Genomic DNA, 22,416 nt, shown 5'->3' with positions numbered 1-22,416 from the left:
TACAAATGGCTAGTAAGCACTTGAAATGTATCTAGTGAGACTGAGGAAGTGAATTTTAATTTAAATGTAAATAGCTACATATAGCTATTAGCTATTATAGTGGACAGGTCCAATCTAGATAACTGACTTTGATCAGGGGCATGAGTTTACTGATCCTGATCTATGGATGCAAAAGAAATCCACTAATGTCACTGCCTACAGAACTGCAGGCATTTAATAAAGACAAAATCCAGGTGTTAAAAACAATTCATTTATTGGGTTTTAAACTAGTTACACAAGGAAATAATCAGTTTGGCACTACTCTATACAGGTATTATGTCTGTGTATGCTGATCCTTAAATACTGACCGGGACCTGTGCTGTGCTTAGGTCTGTATTGAGTCATTCAGCAAGTATATACTAAAAAATATACTGTAGTGTTCCTTTAAGGAAGACTGTGCAGAATGTGTTGCAAGATGACTTTCACCAATTTGTGAATCACTTTAACCTAGAGGATATCTTGCATTCTATAAATTTGTCAAAGGCAAACATGTGGTGTTTGCATTCAAAGACACACACAAAAAAGTTACATAAAAATCCAAACATTCTAACATTAAATGAACACAGAACCCCATACCTCAACTTTTGTAACATGAAAAGAAAATAATTTAAAAACGCAAAAAAATGGCATTCAATTGGTACAAAGGCCAAAAATCACTATAATAAAGAGCTACACGTGAATCTTTACAAATTAATTAATTACACAGTGGTGTTGTGTAAAAGGTTGCATCTGTACAAAGTCTTGCCAATGCTATCTCTACATTTTATACAGTCTTTTACATCTATATAACATTTATTAAACAAGTCTATTAAATATCAGGACTTCTTAGCCTCTCGATTCTGCAGGCAAAAATCAAAGAAAAAAAAATTACAGAATTTCCGCAAAAACAGCAGTGTTCCATTAGGTGAAGTATAACAGTTTTCAAAGAGAGTCAAACAATTTTTAAAGAATACAGGTAAAAGTCAACCAGTCAGGGTTTTTACTGTTGTTTTATTTTCAAAAGCAAACACTGTATACACACACAACAACCAATCAAAAATTTAATCACTAAACCCCCAGTTTTTCAGCAACTGCTCTTCTATTCAGCACCAAAAACTCCAGTCTGTGGGAAGCATATGGTGGACACAGACTTCACTTTTGCATTGTCGAGCAACCCATCAGGTTCTTGGTTAGGTTCCAGACTTGTCCTCTTTTCCTTCCATCTTCATGGCTCTCCAGGCTTCAAATGTATGGCCCACAGCCCTACTACCATCTAAACCCAACAACCATTTGGAAAGAATTCAAAATAACTTGAGATGAATGAAATGACAGGACCAGTATTACCAATGGATATTCTCCATTCCAAATAAACTGTTTCTTAATGAGTTCCTAGACTCTGTCTGGTCTTGGGTGCCGTGATCATATTGGGTAATTACAATATTTCTAGTCTGAGACATTGTGGCTTTGTCAGATGTCTCAAAGAAAAAGTGGTCAATATTCTGGAAACAGTTCCGGACAAGTTAGGAAATCAAATGGCAGCTGAGAACCTATGGAACGCAGACTAATGAGACCAAACACAGAAACCGCCAAAAGGATGAGAACTTAACAAAGGCAGAGCTGGAAAACCTGCAGAGCCACCACGGATGGTACCTGAGGATCTGGAATTTTTGATGAAAAGAGCTTCAACAGAGGATTACTCATCTGTATCAGGGAGGAAAAAAATTTCAGTCAGACAACAGGATACTCAACCTAACAATAAGTGAATTTTTCTTGATTTTCCTATCCAGTAGAAAGGTTTCTGGATCCTCCCTCTTTAATACAGAATGGGTAACAAATACTTAAGAGCCTAGATTAAATGTTCTCACTACAGTATAGAACCTCTACTCCTCTGGGCAACCCAAAGTGCCCAGGCCCCACTCAGGAGGCAATAGTAATTAAATTTCTTTTGTCTAACCACTTCCAGGCTACTAACCCTCCTCATTTATAAAGGTCTAAAAGCAGTCACATAAATTGTCTGCTTAATACCTAAAGCAGAAATGAAAGGGAAAATACTCTAGGAACTTACTTCCACAGCAAAAACTGTATTAAAATTTTTTTAAAACTAAACAATGACATCTAAGAATATCAGCAATGAACACCCACTTCTCAGTCATCAAGCCATGACATTTGCCTGAGGATATCAGAACTCTGCCGACTTACCCTTCTATGCATAATAGCACGGTGACACAAGGAGATCTGTGAGAACAAGCAGCTGGTCGTCCGTGAACTGCTGTTTGTGTTCCTGCCAATTGTCATGGTGCGTCCTTCGGAAATTGGATAAAGTCTTCTTTACAGTCATCTGTAGAGTGGGCAACCCACATATATATTACTGTGACCTCTCTGAACAGCATGGGTTACATTTAGGATACTGTTAGCTAAGTGACAAATCCTTTAGACTTCAGATCTATCTCACTGTTCACCAAATGTTATAGAACCAACAAGCCAGTCCTACTTCACAAGGCCACCAAGCTCACTTGGGAATTACTTGGACAAGCTACTGGAACTTACACATTATTAAACCAGTTTCAGTATTCACTTAACATCTATTTATTATGGTAAAAGGATAAAGTCATTCATCTTTGGAGTTGTTTAATGTAGAAACATAAGTGCTCACTAAATAGTACCATTATAATTTCCTATTTCATATTAGCTTCTAATTAGATACTTCCTAGATATAACATGTTAGTAAAACAAGTATAAAATTTATACTGACAATAATTCACTTCTGTTGATCTGAGGAGGATAAAAGTTATAATTTCCTCTCTATCAAAGATGTTAAATATACACATAGGAGCAAGGTCTCTGCAAGATTTCAATATTGATAAGAAGACCTGGCCCTGGCATAGCAATGGCTTTATTACAACAGAAGGTTTTGAGGATATAGGAAATATCAGTATAAATGCTGTGTTACAAAACATCAGTGATAATATGTGTGCAAAGAAACTAACAAGGAAGATTTTTACCTCAATAGGCTGAGGATCATTCAGATGTGCACTCAGATTCATAAGGAGCTGGGGCATCCAGGTGGGAACATCGTAAGGACTAGAAAGAACACACGCACCAAGTCCTAGCACCCCCGCATGGCGTTTGACTAACTCTGTAGAGAAAACAGCAGTACATGTGCAGATATTTATAGGGCTCTATAGCACTTGTTACAGTGAAATACAATTAGTTTCAGATTATGCTGGTTGTTTCAATGTATAAATTTCTGCATTTAAAATAAATCTTTATGTATACACACCAAAACATGGTTTGAAGCTGAACTAAAGACATTCTGTAGCTGTCCTTCAATGACAGCCTAATCACATCTATGTTGGATATAGGTAGCATATTTGCCGAAGCTAACAAAACAACGGCTTTTTTGATCAATTCATATCATGTGCAGAAGTACAATTCCTGATCCTAAAACAAATTCCAATCAAAATTACACCCACTTTTCTAGATGCAACATTCTCTCATAGAATGCCTCAGTTCATTAGGTACAAACTCAGAACCACAATGTGTCTGTCTTCTACAGGGTTTTTATTCTTTCTTTAGCAACAGAAGTTAAAAGTGCTTTCTGATTTTCATTACATTTTAATACAGGTATGTGTATGTGTATTATACAGTATACATGAAACATGGTGGATAGGGAGCTGAGGAGCAGTCAGAATTACAGACAAGGCCCTTTGGTAAAATAAAGACCTAAAACTACTTCAGTACTTAATTATTAAAATATACAGTTCTTAAACAAAGAAACTAGACTATGCATTGGTATTCTATTGATAATTGCTATCAGGTAACAATATAATTAAGAGCTTACTATAATCAGCATTTAAGAGCTTCATATTCAAAAGCACTTACTACAAATTCAATAAGCTTCCTACTTACTAATAATCTCTATATAGTCTTCACTATTCTTGCGACTATGGTTGCCTATGGCAAGATCAGATGCTTTTTTGCAATCACATTTAAATTTTTCTTTCAACATAATCTGCCATCAGATCTTATTCTCTTGTTTACCTCCGTGTACAGGTTCCTGAGTACCTGTTTCAATGTTAACTTTCCCATGCCAGGTTCTATACGCAAAGCTCCTCAAGAGTAGGAACAACTATACCCAGTGCCTAGCACAGACCCAGGGCATATACAAGTAATCAATAAACATTTATTTAGTAAGACTGGTTAATTCCCAAAAGAACATGGATATTTCCTACCAGTACTGTTACCTGCAGAAGGAATTGTATCTCCTACAAAACCAGGGTCCCGCTTTCTTTTCTTCGGTAGTTTTGTTTTACAGAGTTGTTCAAAATGAATCTGCATAGGACTGTCTATAGTAAGGAAGTTACACTGTAACAGACCACTTAAGGTGGTTGCAGCCATTTCTCGAACCTGCAGAGATAATCACTTTTATTAGTGCTAACATCCCAAGTCTGGTGGAGTAATAGAGGCTCTAAGGCTGTATGGGAACTGCAGTGGGGACTTTCCTGGCATTTGTACGCCAACTGTATAAATGCTCTTCTGTGGTTTCTTACTAGAAATTTTGTCAGATTGTCAAAGGGTCTATGGCAGGGGTAGTCAACCTTTTTACACCTATGCCCACTTTTGTATCTCTGTTAGTAGTAAAATTTTCTAACCACCCACCGGTTCTACAGTAATGGTGATTTATAAAGTAGGAAAGTAACTTTACTTTATAAAATTTATAAAGCAGAGTTACAGCAAGTTAAAGCATATAATAATAATTACTTACCAAGTACTTTATGTCAGATTTTCACTAAGTTTGGCAGAATAAATCTTTATAAAACAACTTATACTATAGTTAAATCTATCTTTTTATTTATACTTTGGTTGCTCCACTACCACCCACCATGAAAGCTGGAACGCCCACTAGTGGGCAGTAGGGACCAGGTTGACTACCATTGGTCTATAGCTTCAAAAATGGAAGAAAACTACTACATTCAGGTAAATGTTTCACTATTTTATTCAAAATTAAATTTCTCCATAAATTATTTTCCTGATAGTTCTCCTTAACTCTAATAAAGTTTTCTTTATACATTTCTCATTTAGATTACTACAAAGCTTTTTCATGATCCTAAATAGCTGGATTTGACTATTACTGATATGCAGCATCACATTTCTAAAATATAATAGTTTTAATAGAGATCATGGTTATGTTTAGATAATGTTTATGGTAACAGCTACATTTAAGCCACACCACATGGAAGAAAATATAAAATACATAAAAATCTTTAAAAACAAAGTCCAGAAAACAGTAAATTTTAATGCAATTGCTACAACCTTGAAAGTTTCTGTCTAAGTGGTGGCACAGTGGATAGAGCATGACAGGTTCAAAACCCTGAGGTTGCTAGCTTGAGTGCAGGGTTGTCAGCTTGAGAATGGGATCACAGACGCGACCCCATGGTCACTGGCTTGAGCCCAAGATTGCTGGCTTGAGCAAGGGGACAGTGTATTAGCTGGAGTGCCACGGTCAAGGCACATATGAGAAAGCAATCAATGAACAACTAAGGTGCCACAATGAAGAATTGATGCTTCTTATCTCTCTCCCTTCCTGTCCGTCTATCCCACGCTCACTTTTAAGAAACAAACAAACAAAAAAACAGTTTCCACCTTTCCATTACCATTCTTTAGTTAACAGCTGTAAATATTTTCACTGAAGCCTGTCTGAGCTGTTGTAAGTACTGTGCGAGTTCCCTGGGGACTAGACAATACCTGCTCAAAGAACATAAAGCACTGGATAGCAAAATAAACAGGCTCATTAGGGAGGCGGAGAAATTCCCATTCCCAGTTTCCTATAGATACAATCTATTTCTAGTGCTCTAAAATAAAACATGTAACTACTGGGAGTACTCCATTACATGGAAAACCCATTAAGTCCATAAAATAAGTAAACATTTCAATTCCATTTTCTTTACCTAAAGCCAATTTAGGTAATTAAAACTTAATTCCATATTTATTACAACATGTTTTTCTTATATCAGGCTACTTGTAACTAATAAATATATCTTTTTGTACAAAGCGTTAATGCAGCCCCACAACAAAAATTGCCTTTAATTTTTCTACTAAAGAAAATAAAAGGGCTTGACCAGGCAGTAGTGCAGTGGATACAGAGTTGACATAGGACACTAAGGTACCAAATTCAAAAACCTGGATCTCAAGCTTGAGCACTGGATCATCCAGCTTGAATGAAGGCTCACCAGCTTGAGTGCGGGGTTGCCAGCTTGAGCGTGGGATCACAGACATGACCCCATGGTTGCTGGCTTGAGCCCAAAGGTCACTGGCTTGAAGCCCAAGGTCGCTGGCTCAGCTCAAACCTCTGGGTCAAGGCACGTATGAGAAGCAATGAATGAACAACTAAAGTGCCACAACTACGAGTCAATGCTTCTCATCCTTCTCCCCTTCTGTATGTTCTTGCTAAAAAAAAAAATTAATTAATCAATAAAAGGGACAATAATTCTATCGTAAGTGTGCTAGATAATAGAATTTATGTGTAGATTTTCATTATCTTAAAACAAACTTCAAAAGAAATATACTTTCATGTACATTTCTATTGGTCTTTTAAAAATCAGTAAGAAAAGCTGAGTACTGGCACTTGCAATTTCGTAGATAAGAAAACTTTGGTTCACAAATGTTATCTTCCCAACTGCACAGAGAAAACCAGGACAAGAACTGCCCAGTGTTTGTTTCTATTTGTACTACAAGAATCAGAGGATCAAAGTTAATCCCACAGGGCTATGTTAAAAATTAAAGTTATTTTTAGTAATTTATACTAAATAGAACATATCTTCTCAATGTGTAAATACTAACGGGTAGCCATGATCCCTTCTTTAAATTTATTAAAATTCTATTTGCTTTAGCTTAAAGTTTACCTCTAGCTGTTCATCCTCCAAAAGACTTATAACCAGCCACCTGATGTCTTTAACTGCATCTTCATTGTTTAGGAAAATAAAGAGGTTATAAAATACCATGGTCTGGAGGTAGGTCAGTACTGTATACCTAGCATGCCAAGAACTGCTTCTTGCTGTCTGTGAATAAGAAGTAGAAACAGAAATCGGTGCTGACAAGAACATTAGATGATTGACATCAAAATAGTATAATCTTCTAATATAAATCTACCTATTTTACAGGTATAGTTAAAGCAAGCTTGTCGTATAGCTCCTTCTAAATAAAAGGTTATGCTTCATGTAAAGGTATTCAGGACAGTGATTTTCAACTGCTGGTCGGCGAACTGGCATTTGAAAAACTGATTCAGGACATCTGAATGGTTAAGAGTAAAGGAAAAGGGAAAGATAAAAGTCACTTTCAGAAGAGAGAATTACTTATAGTTAATGACTAAGTCCTCCAAGGGTTGCACATTATTTTATTTTACTTTTGATAGTAGAAAGGTACTGAAAGCAAGAAAGATTGAGAACTATTAAATGCCACAACAAAAAGAATAAGGTATTGATCGACATATGACCTATGCAACTTACAACCATTCTCGACTTTACGACCACAATCGCTAGCCACGACTAGCAAATATTAAACCAGTTGTACTGGTAATGCAGTGTTTTACTTAAACCTGACGAATGTAAAAATAAGAAACAAAATGGTGTACAGATGATACAAATAGCATAAAATGAACAAAGAAAATTATGATATATAATAATGAAAAGAAAATTATGATAAAATATGACTTAAAGATTTTTATAACATCATTTCACAGTGCTGTACATATAGCCTACTCAACTTACGACCAAATTGTGTTACGACTCATCTGTCGGAACCAATCGTGGTCATAAGTTGAGCACTACTAGCTGTACCAGAAATTTGGGCTATTAAAATATTTTTCAGTGTTATTCAAACTTAAAAATCTGAAAACCATGGGAAACCGTCCATTTGTACACTAATACTAATATATGTATAACTTGGACAAAGCTGAGCACACAGGATATATAATCACTTAGGTCTTTCTACCATAGGTCAGGAAATATAACTGAATAAAATAACAGGAAGATGGTAAACAAACTCTTACTTGTTTTAGCACCTGAAGTACCAAAGGCACTTGTTGAGGGTAAAGCAACCCCTGAGACATTAGTGATAAACATAACTTTGCATCTCTTTTCAGTTCATCATAGCTATTGTCATTTTCCACTGGGGCAATCTAGAGAAAAAAACAAAGACACAAATTGAAAAATAACAGCCAGTAAGTACAAAGGTAACCAACTTACCCTCACTCAGAACGATTTCCTTCCTATCCTCTAAAAGTGAATAATGATTCTTTTTATAAGTATCATATGAACCAATAAATTTCAACAAGCTGAATGGTTTGGATCCATTGTAATTATTCTTCTTACTGATGGGCTCCTGAAACCTTTAACATAACTCTAGCGTCCTTGGTTTCCAGTATGACAAGATGACCTCGGTTTATCCTGTACATTTCTTGGTCTAAACCTGAAATTAGCCATTTCTCCAAGCAATCTGGTTCTTGTAGTGGGAAATGACACTTAGGAACTACAATCTGGACATTAGGAGTATTGACTGATGCTAGGTTAATTAGTGTTTTGGGCTTTTTTAGTAAACACTGTTAGGAAATAAGTATATTTTCTACATAGAAATGTATCACGAGATCAAAACAATAGTTTCAAATTTAGGATTATAGAAATTTTTACTAAACGGCTTATATTTTTTATCTCTTATGCTAAAAATCTTGGTTCCTATTTACAATTATTATTTGCTCTTGACTATACAACATACATTAATACCTTCACTCCACTATTATTAAGGATATAGTCTACAAGGCATAAATGAATTTCTGTGCTTTTAAAAGTCATTGCTGAGTATTTATCCTACCAGCCATTTATATAATAAGGTCAAGTTTATTTATTTTGCCTTTTTGGGAGATTTTTCTTTCATTTAATTTTGTTTTGTGATTATAAAAAGTATCACAGGGTCCTAACTAAAAAGTCATGAAACATGATACATTCTCTACATTTTTTTCATTGTCCCTAACCCTTAAATAAATACCCACTATAATACTCTAAATGTATTGCTTGTTATTTTTAAAGTATAGTTTTCATTTCCAAATGGAAATTATTTTTCTCTAGCACACCAAGAATTATATCAACATAGGTGAAATAGTCAAAACTTAGTATTACAAAACTCCTTTGCATACCCATAACAAATGGAAACTTAACCAAGCCTTTACTGTGACCAAGACTGTCCTTACAGGGGATCAAACCCACAACCTTGCTGTGTTGGAACAATGCTCTAACTATCTACCCCACCAGGGCCCTTACCCAAAGTTCAGACAGGCTCCTTCTGAGCCCTCTTTTGATCTTACTTATTTTTTTAGTGGGAGAGACAGAAAGTCAGAGAGAGGGACAGATAGGGACAGACAGACAGGAACAGAGAGAGATGAGAAACATCAATTCTTCGTTGCAGTTCCTCAGTTGTTCATTGATTGATTTCTCATATGTGCCTTGACTGCGGGGCTATAGCAGACCGAGTGACCCCTTGCTCAAGCCAACAACCTTGGGCTCAAGTTGGCGACCTTGGGATCTCAAACCTGGGTCCTCTACATCCCAGTCCGACGATCTATCCACTGCACCACCGCCTGGTCAGACTGATCTTAGTTTTATTACCTCATCCTCCAACTAGACAAATAATTAAAACTACCTTAGGCTATACTTTTTATCAAATAAAATTTCAATCTCACTACATAATTACCAGATACTAGTTACTTCCTACAGATATTTGTTATGACCAATTATAGTGCAATTTAATACTGTAAAATAAATGCAATATACTAGGATGCAGGAGCCACGCACTGGCATGGAGCAGTGACTCCGGGATCCTGTCCAGAGACGCTTCTGCGGGGTCCGTGCGCTAACCTCGGGGAATGACATTTTATGGACAAGCTAAATTGGCATTCAAGAGCAAGGCTCCTGGCTTCAAGTTCAAGATGGCAAAGAAGGAAGATCCTGAGCTCACCTCCTCTCATTAACACCAAAACTACAACTACATATAGAACAGCTATCTCTGTGAACAATTTGACTACTAGCAGAACAGATTTTCTACAACTACAGGTATAAAGAAGTGGTTAGGCGTAGAGACTAAGTCTAGTCAGGACCCATCCTACTCCACACTCCCCATGCAGTGAGTCACAAGTGGATGGGAAATCACAACCTTGGAGGTTGTCCCAGAAGAGAAGGGTGTGAACCCTAGCCTGGGAGACCTGCACCAGGAAGAGGAGTGTCATCTGGCTTTGAAAACTAGTGGGGCTAATGGCTGGGGGAGCCAAAGGGCTGTAGGAAACCCAGGATGCATATGATCTGAATCCTGGGACAGGGACAGCAGTTTGAAAAGCACCTAGGTCACATGTGAAGGTGATACATGGGCTAATTTTAGGGTGTGTGCTGGAGGGACAGAGGTTTGATGAAACTTTCTCCCGCGAGGTGCTGGTGTGTGCCATTTCCTGCTCCCCAATTCTATAATCTAGCTGGTCTGACTCTGGTAGGTACCATTTGTGACACTATTAACCTTATTAACACTCTTCACCCCACCCTGGCATTTCCCTGAGGACCCAATCAGGTCAGCACCCCTCCAAATGATTCTTGTTTTGCCACACCCAGTGGGTGGCCTTAGTTGGAACTGGCACACACCAGGGTGTCTGTAACAGTGTGGCTGAGCCTCGCAGCTAGCCACATCAAAAGCCTGCCCTGCACACTAGTGAGCTTGAAAGAGTTGTGTCCAGGCCTCACCTGCCAGTGTGTCCATAGAAACTGTGGCCCAGACACAACAGGAGACTACACTAGTCCATCCAGGGGACACATCTGGAACACCTGGCTCTGGTGACAAGGGGGATTCGACTACCAGTCCCCACAGGGCACGTTCCAAATAAGGCCACTTTTTCAAGACCAGGAGTTTTAGCCTACCTACCTAATTCCTAGAAACAAACAGGTAAAATGAGAGAAAAGAGTATGTTATAAAGAAACACACAGGATAAACCCCCAAAACAGAACTAAATGAAACTGAAGTAAACTGTCTACTAGATGAAGAGTTGAACGCAGTCATAAAGATGCTCATTGAGCTCCATGAACAAATGGATAAATTCAATGAGAAACTCCAAGAGAAAAAATGATAGGAAGGGATCTATCAGAACCACAGAATTTAACAACTAATAGCAAAAATACATTAGAGGAAACCACCATTAAATCAGGTATCACAGACGAATGGATCAGCAATCAGAAAGACAGGATAGTAAAAAATACCCAACTGGAAGATCAAGAAGAAAAAATAATTAAAAAGACTGAGGATAATATAAGGTCCCTTTGTGACAATATCAAGCATACTAACATTCAGATAATAGGGGGCCCAGAAGGGGAAGAGAGTGAGAAAGGGACAGAATATCTATTTGAAAAACAATGGCTGAAAACTTCCCTAACCTGGTGAAAGAAACGGATATCCAAGTCCAGGAAGCAGAGAGTCCCAAACAAGATGAATCGAAAGAGACCTACATCAAGACAGATTATAATTAATTGTTAAGAGTTAAAAATAAAGAGAGAATCTTAAAAGCAGTGAGAAAAAACACCAGGGAATGCCCACAAGACCATCAGCTGACTTTTCGACAGAAACTTGGCAGGCCAGAAGGGAGTAGCATGATAGTCAACATGATGAAAGAAAAAAACCTACAACCAAGAATACTTTACCCAACAAGGTTAGTTTTATTACCTCATCCTCCAACTAGACAAATAATTAAAACTACCTTGGGCTATACCTTTTATCAAATAAAATTTCAATATCACTACATAATTACCAGATACTAGTTGAAGAATTGAAGGAGAGATTAAGATTTTCCCAGACAAGCAAAAGCTAAAGGAGTCAATTACCAGTAAACCACATTACAAAAAATGTTAAAGGGAATTCTTTAAGTGGAAAAGAAAAGGCCAAAACTAGAAATAAGAAAATATATGAAAGAAAAACAAATATTACTAGTAAAGGAAAACATAGTGTAGTAGACCAACCATTTATAAATCTTGTATGCAAACAATTAAAATGGCAGTAAGCACATACCTATCAACAACTACATGAATGTAAACTAAGTGCTCCACTGAAAAAACAAAGACTAACTGAATGGATATAAAAACAAGACTTTCACATATGCTGCCTACATGAGACTCCAGATTGAAAGACATATAGACAGGAAGTAACAGGATGGAAAAGATATTTCATGAAATGGTAATAAAAAAAAGAAGCTGGGATAGCAATACTTGTATCAGACAAAATAGACTTTACAACAAAGGCAATAATAAGAGACAGAAAAGGACCCAGCAATTACACTTCCGGGTGCTTATCTAAAGAAAACAAAACACTAATTCAAAAAGATCTATGCACCCCTATAACACTGCCACATTATTTACAATGGCCAAGATATGGAAGCAACCTAGGTGTTCATCAATAGATGAATAAAGAAGTAGATACACAGACAGACAAACACAAGAACATTAGCCATGAAAAAGAATGAAATCTTGCCATTTATGTCAATATGAATAGACCTAGAGGGTACTGTACTAAGTGAAATAAGTCAGAGAAAGACAAACACTATCATTTCACTTACGTGTGGAATCCAAAAATATGAAACTAATGAACAAACAGACTCACAGATATAGAAAAACTGACAGTTTCTAGAGGGTTGAGCAGTTGGGGTACAGGAAAAAAGGTGAAGGGGATTAAGAGGTACAAACTAATAGTTGTAACATAAGTCATGGGGATATAAAGTAGCATATAGGAAGCAAAGTCAGTATCACAATAACTTTGCACAGTGGCAGATGAATAGTGGACTTTTTGTGTTGATCACTTTGTAAGATATATATATACACCTGTGAAATCTCATTATGTTGTACACTTGAAACTAATGCAATGTATGTCAACTATAATTTTTATTTTTTATTTTTTATATTTTTCTGAAGTTGGAAACAGGGAGGCAGTCAGACAGACTCCCGCATGTGCCCGACCAGGATCTACCCATATGCCCACCAGAGGGCGATGCTCTGCCCATCTGGGGCGTCGCTCTGTTGCAACCAGAGCCATTCTAGCGCCTGAGGAAGAGGCCATAGAGCCATCTCCAGCACCAGGGCCAACTCTGCCTTGGCTGTGGGAGGGGAAGAGAGAGACAGAGAGGAAGGAGAGGGGGAGGGGTGGAGAAACAGATGGGCGCTTCTCCTGTGTGCCCTGGCTGGGAATTGAACCCGGGACTCCTGCACACCAGGCCAACGCTCTACCACTGAGCCAACCGGCCAGGGCTCAACTATAATTTAAAAAGAGCTTACATGCCAGAATAAAAATTAGGCACGAGGCCAAAATAAAGAATAAATGCAATATACTAAACATTTGATCTTTAGATTCATTACATTCTATATTAAAAAGTCAGAAATAGATGTCTAATCCCTGGGTTGCATACCTGAAACTAATACAATATGTTTACTGTAACTGGAAAGAAATAAAAGAAAAAAGCCAAAAATAGCTGTATTCAAAAATTTCGCTGTGAAAACCGAATGGGGAGCCAGATCAGGCGCAGTAACATGGCTATGCCCCAGGCTTTCCAACTGAGAACCCTCCGTGAGCCTGCAAATGCTCTGATGGAGCTCCAACCCTGCCCTCAAAGCTTAGCTGAGGGCTTTCTAGAGGAGGAGCTTTGACTCAATGACGTTTTCTAGCTTGCGGGCATTACCTACAATACTGGGGAGTATGCGTGGAAGCCACACTGTAGCTATGTGACACGCTACTGTCAGGGCTCCAAGGAAGGGCACTTCCTGGGCATGAACACGGGACCCTTGGGCATAGCCCAGACTGAGGTATCCTTTGGGAAAGTGTGTGTCATCTGGGACTGGTTGGACATAAAGGGCCCTGTGCTGAGACCTCCTCAGGTGAACCAGAAGCAGCCAGTGCTGGGACTGCAGTGCCCACAGTAAGAGGTATGTGGTCCTCGGTTCTGGGGCTATAATCAGAACCTCTGTGGACAGCCTGAGGTCTTCTTCTATCACTGTTGTGTCCACAATCTGTGTCCTCTGCTCTTCCTGGCTCCCAGTGGCTGCAACCTCTCCCCAGCTCCCCAAGCTGCCTGCCAAGCAGAGAGAACAGCTTCTTGGGCTCTGCGACGGCTCTCTGCCAGCAGGGACAGTGGCCAGTAGTGGAGCGGCTTCTTTTCTCTTGCCTCCTGGTTGGGGAGCACTGCACTAAAAGGGAAGCCCCTCCACTTGAAGGTGAGCAGTAGGGGGTTGGGAAGAAATCTCAGCCTCCACCTGTGGCCAGGGTGAGGGGCAGATTAGCCCTGCCAGAGATCAGAGATGGAACAATGACTTTATGAAACACCTAGTCTGTGAATTTTTAGCTTAAGCATTAAAAGCTCCTAAAAAACAAACAAACAAAAAAACACAGTGGCTTTTCTTTTAAACTATCATTATTTTCCTAAGCTATTACTTAGAAACTGGCTATCAGTGAACAAATGTTCTGTCTGTAAACTTTTCATCTTATTAAGGTCCTACTCTTAGCTAATTCTTACCTAATATTAAAAAGATTACTTCAAAAATATTAAACCACAATCACCTAATGATGCTACTGTATCTATTCTATTTCTTCGAGATACAACCAAATCATACACTGTCTGAAAACCTATCAACTATCAGGTCTTAAGTATAAATTCCTTTTGAAGGTCAAAAAAGGATGCATTCTTAATTTTAGCCATAAACTTACCTTAAAAAACAAGGGTAAAAGCTGAAGTTGTTCTGTGACTGCTGTAGAGAAGGATCTTCCGGCGCTCGCCATCAGCCATTTCAGTACTATTTGGAAACAAACATCCAGTGTCAGTCTTTGCTAGCCAATTACAGGGCACAAGTAGAGAGGTATTGTAATGCTAGTGTCAGACAGCCACTGACAGCGCTTCAATATATAAACAGACTGTCTATATTATTCATAAATTAGACACTGACCAGAGTATAACAGGCCTCACAATAATGGGTCAGCAAATCTAGAGTACTGAAGCGATTCTCAAAGAATAAATCGGCAAACTATTAATAAAGCTACTAACAATCATACCAAGTACAAATTAAAACTATCTTTCAATAATCCCAATGTTGCAAAAATAATGACTAAGCTGTCTGTATTTAGAATCTGAAAATATTTTAGATATAAAGACAACAGGACACCAACAATAACCAAGGTAATTTTGAAAAAGAACTAAATTGGAGGACTCATACTTCCAGGTTTCAAAACTTACTACGAAACTACAGTAATCAAAACAGTGTGTTACTGACATAAGGACAGACATACAGGCCAATGAGGCTAGAGAGCCAAGAAATAAACCTTCACAAATTTGACCAATTAATTTTCAACAGTGCTAAGACTATTTAATGGAGAAATGACAGTCTTAACTGTAATACTCTGAAAAGAAAATCTAAGTTAAGAACTTCATGACAATGGATATGGCAATGATTTCTCTGATATGACACTAAAAGCAAAAAAGCAATAAAAGAAAAAAATTGATAATTTAGACTTCATCAAAATAAAACACTTGCCACCCTAGCTATTGGCTCAGTGGTAGAATATTAGCCCAGCGTGTGGATGTCATGGGTTCAATTCCCGGTCAGGGCACACAGAAGCGATCATCTGCTTCTCCACTCCTCCCTTTCCTCCCTTTCTCTTTCTCACTCTTTTCTTCTCTCTCTCTCTCTCTCTCTTTCTCCCCCTCCCGCAGCCATGGCTCCATTGGTTTGAGCGACGTGGCCTCAAGCACTGAGGATGGCTCCATGGTCTCTGCCTCAGGTGCTAAAAAAATTGGCTCCACTGCTGAGCAATGAAGCAACGGCCCCAGATGGGCAGAACGTCACCCCCTAGTAGGCTTGCTGGGTGGACCCTGGTTGGGGCACTTGTAGGAGTGTTTCTCTCTCTCTCTCTCTCTGCTTACCCTCCTCTCAGTAAAAAATAATAAAAGCAAACAAACACTTGCTCATGAAAGTACACTAACAAGAGAGTGAAAAGACAACTCCCAAAATGGGAGGAAATATTTATAAATCACACATCAAATAAGGGATTACTACCCAGAACATATAAAAACTAAAATTCAACAAAACCTAATTCAAAAACGAGCAAAATACCTAAATAGGCACTTCTCCAAAGATACAAAAATGGCAAATAAGTAACTGAAAAAATGTTTAATCATTAGAGAAATGCAAATCAAAACCATGAGATACTTCCATTACACCAAATGGGATAGCTATATTCATAAAAATAGAAAACAAGTGTTGGCATGATGTTAAAAAAATGGAACCTTTTTGCATTGCTGGTATGTAAAATGGTGCAGCCAACATGGAAAATAGCTTGGCAGCTACTCAAAAAGTTAAACAAAGAAATACCACAGGATCTAGCAATTCATTTTTTATATCTACAAGAATTGAAAGCAAAGACTCAGATATTATCCATTGTAAAAAAGAGGTATAAAAAACCTAAATGTCCATCAACAGATGAATAAACATTGAAAACATGCAAAATGAGAAAAGCCAGACCTCTATGACTCCACTTATCTGAGGTACCCAGACTAGGCAGCATTACAGCGACAGAAAGGAGAATGGTGGTCGCCAGGGACTGGGGCAAGGCGAGAATAAGGACTTATTGCTTAACAGGTACAGTTCAATTTTGCAAGGCTGAAGGAGCACTAAAGATAGATGATGGTGATGGTTGTATAACAACGCAAATGTATTTGATGCCACTGAACTGTAAATTTTATACTATGTGCAATTTACCACAATAGAAAAAGGTGGAAAAAAAGCCCTAGGAAAGATACAAAAATGTCTGTTCTTAAGCAAGGTTTTACTAATTTTAGCCACTCACTAGTTTTTAAGAGTTTAATGCCCTGAGTTCGTTCATCTTCTTCACCAATTCCATTTTCTTCCATAACATGGTTCTGAATTTCTTCATCTACATCCATGAGGGGTTTCAGTTTCTCTAGAATTCGAGCAGTAAACTCAGGGACACGAGGGGACGCTGTTGGCGCGGTGTTTGGCAAAGAAACATCTATCATGAATATGTAGGTCAGCACACTGAAAAATAAAACACATGTAATAAGAGACGCCACATTCTCAATAAAACTAGGGTTCAAAAGTTATAACCCAACCAAGACAATTCCTGGAGAGGATCTCCTGGGCCTGCAATGCTGAGGTAATGCAAACTGGGGTGTGGGTGTGGCAACTGAGCAGCCCCACACTGCTGTCCTATTTTCCATTCAGAGCCTCTTGTCTAGTATCCCGCTACACAAAAGACGAAGAGGACACCATGAAACGCAATAGTAACATAACCAGTATGTACTAGTAGATATTAAAATTTAGTTAAAATAGCTCAGGAGGTAAATCACACTACAGAGAAAATAATACCTACCTCCCTATCCTTTCCCTGACGTTCTTGTAAACCTGGGTGAGTTTGGGCTCCAAGTACTTCAACAGTCGGTGCAACAGCTCAGGCACTCTCCATTCTTGCTGGGCAAGGCCACCTTGCAGTACATAGAGTCGACTAAAAGGAAAGCACGGGAGTGTTATAGTAAAGTCTTTACATATTGACAGTACAGATGAAAGCTGTATGTATTCCACTGAAAATTTTATTTTCTCATGTAATAAATATCAAAACAGCATCTTTATTAAGATTCATTATTTTTCCTGCATCATTTTCTCTGTATTCTCATTTCATCTCCACTATATAACCAAAAGAAATACTGGAAAAAAAGAAAAGAAAAAAAAGAAATACTGACTTCAGAATAGTATTTGATTTAGTTGGTATGTATCAGAGTTCCTCACTTGTTAACAGGACTACTAGATCTCTTTCTTTTATCCATTAATTTTTTCTCAGCTCCTTAACGCCACCAAGTGTATTTTTCCTTGAAAGGATTACTCTCTTCCACCCTCTCCCAAGTTAGAAGCAGGGAGGCACACAGACTCCCACATGCGTCCAACCAGGATCCATTGAACATGCCCATCAGGGGGCATTGCTCCTTTGAGGCCAGAGCCATTCTAGTGCCTGAGGCAAGGCAATGGAGCCAGCGCCCAGGACCATTTCCTCAACTTTAGATACTGAATGTTGGCTATATAACAATGATTTGTAACCAATACTCAAAAGCAATATAGAATTGAACAGTTCATATTTCAAGTATTACTATCTATTGTTGGGAATTACTACATAAATGGAACAGGGAACATGCTGCTGCACAAATACATCACCTTTTCAAATGTCCAATGCTTAGAACCTCTGATTAAACCAGCTATAAACTGGTTTTCAGCTATAAACTGAATTTTTTTAAATGAAAATAACAGATGATTAAACTCAAACATTGATCAAACACTTTAAAACATAAGAACCTACAAACTGACAGTCATTAAGCTTTATGAAGAAGGGATATAAAGAGGTTACCTTAAAGAGGCAAAAATGTCGATTGTATTGGTTACAAATCATTGTTAAATAGCCAACATTTAGTATTTAAAGTTGAGGAAACACATTTCCTCAAAAAAAAAATTCAGTGTTGAATCAAGAAGACATAACAATCCTTAATATATATGCACCAAACCAAGGAGCACCAAAATATATAAGACAGCTACTTATTGACCTTAAAACAAAAACTAACAAAAATACAATCATACTTGGAGACCTCAATACTCCGCTGACGGCTCTAGATCGGTCATCCAAACAGAGAATCAATAAAGATATAGTGGCCTTGAACGAAATACTAGAACACCTGGATATGATAGACATCTACAGGACACTTCATCCCAAAGCGACAGAGTATACATTTTTCTCTAGTGTACATGGAACATTCTCAAGAATTGACCATATGTTGGGCCACAAAGACAATATCAGCAAATTTAGAAAAATTGAAATTGTACCAAGCATATTTTCTGATCATAAAGCCTTGAAACTAGAATTCAACTGCAAAAAAGAGGGGGAAAAACCCACAAAAATGTGGAAACTAAACAACATACTTCTAAAAAATGAATGGGTCAAAGAAGAAATAAGCGCAGAGATCAAAAGATACATACAGACAAATGAAAATGAAAATACGACATATCAGAATCTCTGGGATGCAGCAAAAGCAGTAATAAGAGGAAAGTTCATATCACTTCAGGCCTATATGAACAAACAAGAGAGAGCCGAAGTAAACCACTTAACTTCACACCTTAAGGAACTAGAAAAAGAAGAACAAAGACAACCCAAAACCAACCGAAGAAAGGAGATAATAAAAATCAGAGCAGAAATAAATGAAATAGAGAACAGAAAAACTATAGAAAAAATCAATAAAACAAGAAGCTGGTTCTTTGAAAAGATCAACAAAATTGACAAACCCTTGGCAAGACTCACCAAGGAAAAAAGGCACAGGACTCAAATAAATAAAATCCAAAATGAAAGAGGAGAGATCACCACAGACATCATAGATATACAAAGAATTATTGTAGAATACTATGAAAAATTATATGCCACCAAATACAACAATCTAGAAGAAATGGATAAATTCCTAGAACAATACAACCTTCCTAGACTGAGTCATGAAGAAGCAGAAAGCCTAAACAGACCAATCAGCAGGGAGGAAATAGAAAAAACTATTAAAAACCTCCCCAAAAATAAAAGTCCAGGCCCAGACGGTTATACTAGTGAATTCTATCAAACATTCAAAGAAGACTTGGTTCCTATTCTACTCAAAGTCTTCCAAAAAATTGAAGAAGAAGCAATACTTCCAAACACATTTTATGAGGCCAACATAACCCTCATACCAAAACCTGGCAAGGATGGCACAAAGAAAGAAAACTACAGACCAATATCTCTAATGAATACAGATGCTAAAATTCTAAACAAAATACTGGCAAACCGAATACAACAACATATTAAAAAAATAATACATCATGATCAAGTGGGATTCATCCCAGAATCTCAAGGATGGTTCAACATACGCAAAACGGTTAACGTAATACACCATATCAACAAAACAAAGAACAAAAACCACATGATCTTATCAATAGATGCAGAAAAGGCTTTTGATAAAATACAACACAATTTTATGTTTAAGACTCTCAACAAAATGGGTATAGAAGGAAAATATCTCAACATGATAAAGGCCATATATGATAAACCATCAGCCAACATCATTTTAAATGGCATAAAACTGAGGACTTTCTACCTTAAATCAGGAACAAGACAGGGTTGTCCACTCGCTCCACTCTTATTTAACGTGGTGCTAGAAGTTCTGGCCAGAGCAATCAGACAAGACAAAGAAATAAAAGGCATCCATATTGGAAAAGAAGAAGTAAAGGTATCACTTTTTGCTGATGATATGATCCTATACATCGAAAACCCGAAGGACTCCACAAAAAGATTATTAGAAACAATAAACCAATACAGTAAGGTCGCAGGATACAAAATTAACATACAGAAGTCCATAGCCTTTCTCTATGCCAACAATGAAATATTAGAAAACGAACTCAAAAAAATAATCCCCTTCACGATTGCAACAAAAAAAATAAAATACCTAGGAATAAACATAACAAAGAATGTAAAGGACCTATATAATGAAAATTACAAAGCATTGTTAAGGGAAATCGAAAAAGATACAATGAGATGGAAAAATATTCCTTGTTCTTGGATAGGAAGAAGAAATATAATCAAAATGGCCATATTACCCAAAGCAATATACAAATTTAATGCAATTCCCATCAAAATCCCTATGAGATTTTTTAAAGAAATGGAACAAAAAATCATCAGATTTATATGGAACTATAAAAAACCCCTAATAGCCAAAACAATCCTAAGGAAAAAGAATGAAGCTGGGGGCATTACAATACCTGACTTTAAACTATATTATAGGGCCACAATAATCAAAACAGCATGGTATTGGCAGAAAAATAGACACTCAGACCAATGGAACAGAATAGAAAGCCCAGAAATAAAACCACATATATATGGTCAAATAATCTTTGATAAAGGGGCCAACAACACACAATGGAGAAAAGAAAGCCTCTTCAACAAATGGTGTTGGGAAAACTGGAAAGCCACATACAGCCTGTCCCCGTGTACTAAAATTAATTCAAAATGGATCAAAGACCTAAATATAAGACCTGAAACAATAAAGTACATAGAAGAAGACATAGGTACTAAACTCATGGACCTGGGTTTTAAAGAACATTTTATGAACTTGACTCCAATGGCAAGAGAAGTGAAGGCAAAGATAAATGAATGGGACTACATCAGAATAAAAAGTTTTTGCTCAGCAAGAGAAACTGATATAAAAATAAACAGACAGCCAACTAAATGGGAAATGATATTTTCAAACAACAGCTCAGATAAGGGCCTAATATCCAAAATATACAAAGAACTCATAAAACTCAACAACAAACAAACAAACAATCCAATAAAAAAATGGGAAGAGGACATGAATAGACACTTCTCCCAGGAAGAGATACAAATGGCCAACAGATATATGAAAAAATGCTCAGCTTCATTAGTTATTAGGGAAATGCAAATCAAAACTACAATGAGATACCACCTCACCCCTGTTAGATTAGCTATGATCAACAAGACGGGTAATAGCAAATGTTGGAGAGGCTGTGGAGAAAAAGGAACCCTCATTCACTGTTGGTGGGACTGTAAAGTAGTACAACCATTATGGAGGAAAGTATGGTGGTTCCTCAAAAAACTGAAAATAGAACTACCTTATGACCCAGCAATCTCTCTACTGGGTATATACCCCAAAACCTCAGAAACATTGATACGTGAAGACACATGTAGCCCCATGTTCATTGCAGCACTGTTCACAGTGGCCAAGACATGGAAACAACCAAAAAGCCCTTCAATAGAAGACTGAATAAAGAAGATGTGGCACATATACACTATGGAATACTACTCAGCCATAAGAAACGATGACATCAGATCATTTACAGCAAAATGGTGGGATCTAGATAACATTATAAGGAGTGAAATAAGTAAATCAGAAAAAAACAAGAACTACATGATTCCATACATTGGTGGAACATAAAAATGAGACTAAGAGACATGGACAAGAGTGTGGTGGTTACCAGGGGTGGGGGGAGGGAGGACAGGGGGAGAGTTAGGGGGAGGGGGAGGGGCACAGAGAACTAGATAGAGGGTGGCGAAGGACAATCTGACTTTGGGCGAGGGGTATGCAACATAATTTAATGACAAAATAACCTAGACATGTTTTCTTTGAATATATTACCCTGATTTATTAATGTCATCCCATTACCATTAATAAAAATTTATTTAAAAAAAAAAAAATTCAGTGTTTAAATTTTACACACATGATTCTGAAAACATTAAAATTTGTCAAGTGTTGATGCCCAA

At 37.5% G+C, this 22,416-nt stretch overlaps 1 protein-coding gene and 1 pseudogene across 2 annotated transcripts in view; one reads left to right on the top strand and one right to left on the bottom strand.

Moving 5' to 3' along the window:
* Window positions 1–228: 228 nt before the first annotated feature.
* Window positions 229–22,416, bottom strand: part of PSME4 (proteasome activator subunit 4) — a 111,845-nt gene continuing 89,657 nt past the window's right edge. Inside the window, exons 39-47 of one of the 2 annotated variants that reach the window (XM_066378269.1) lie at window positions 17,461–17,592; window positions 16,918–17,126; window positions 14,785–14,870; window positions 8,066–8,194; window positions 6,921–7,076; window positions 4,251–4,425; window positions 3,021–3,154; window positions 2,218–2,356; window positions 229–1,719 (exon numbers count right to left, since the gene is read on the bottom strand). In XM_066378269.1, coding sequence (XP_066234366.1) covers window positions 2,222–2,356; window positions 3,021–3,154; window positions 4,251–4,425; window positions 6,921–7,076; window positions 8,066–8,194; window positions 14,785–14,870; window positions 16,918–17,126; window positions 17,461–17,592 — 1,156 coding nt within the window. In that variant the 3' untranslated portion in view covers window positions 229–1,719; window positions 2,218–2,221. The remainder of the gene's footprint in view (window positions 1,720–2,217; window positions 2,357–3,020; window positions 3,155–4,250; window positions 4,426–6,920; window positions 7,077–8,065; window positions 8,195–14,784; window positions 14,871–16,917; window positions 17,127–17,460; window positions 17,593–22,416) is intronic. The other variant, XM_066378270.1, reaches the window with a different exon arrangement.
* Window positions 13,614–14,271, top strand: LOC136397429 (single-strand selective monofunctional uracil DNA glycosylase pseudogene; annotated as a pseudogene).

The sequence above is a fragment of the Saccopteryx leptura genome, chromosome 3 (genome assembly GCF_036850995.1).
Source record: "Saccopteryx leptura isolate mSacLep1 chromosome 3, mSacLep1_pri_phased_curated, whole genome shotgun sequence".
Taxonomy (NCBI): domain Eukaryota; kingdom Metazoa; phylum Chordata; class Mammalia; order Chiroptera; family Emballonuridae; genus Saccopteryx; species Saccopteryx leptura.
Note: the sequence above shows the minus strand (reverse complement) of the source record. Positions and strands in the feature narration are given on the sequence as shown.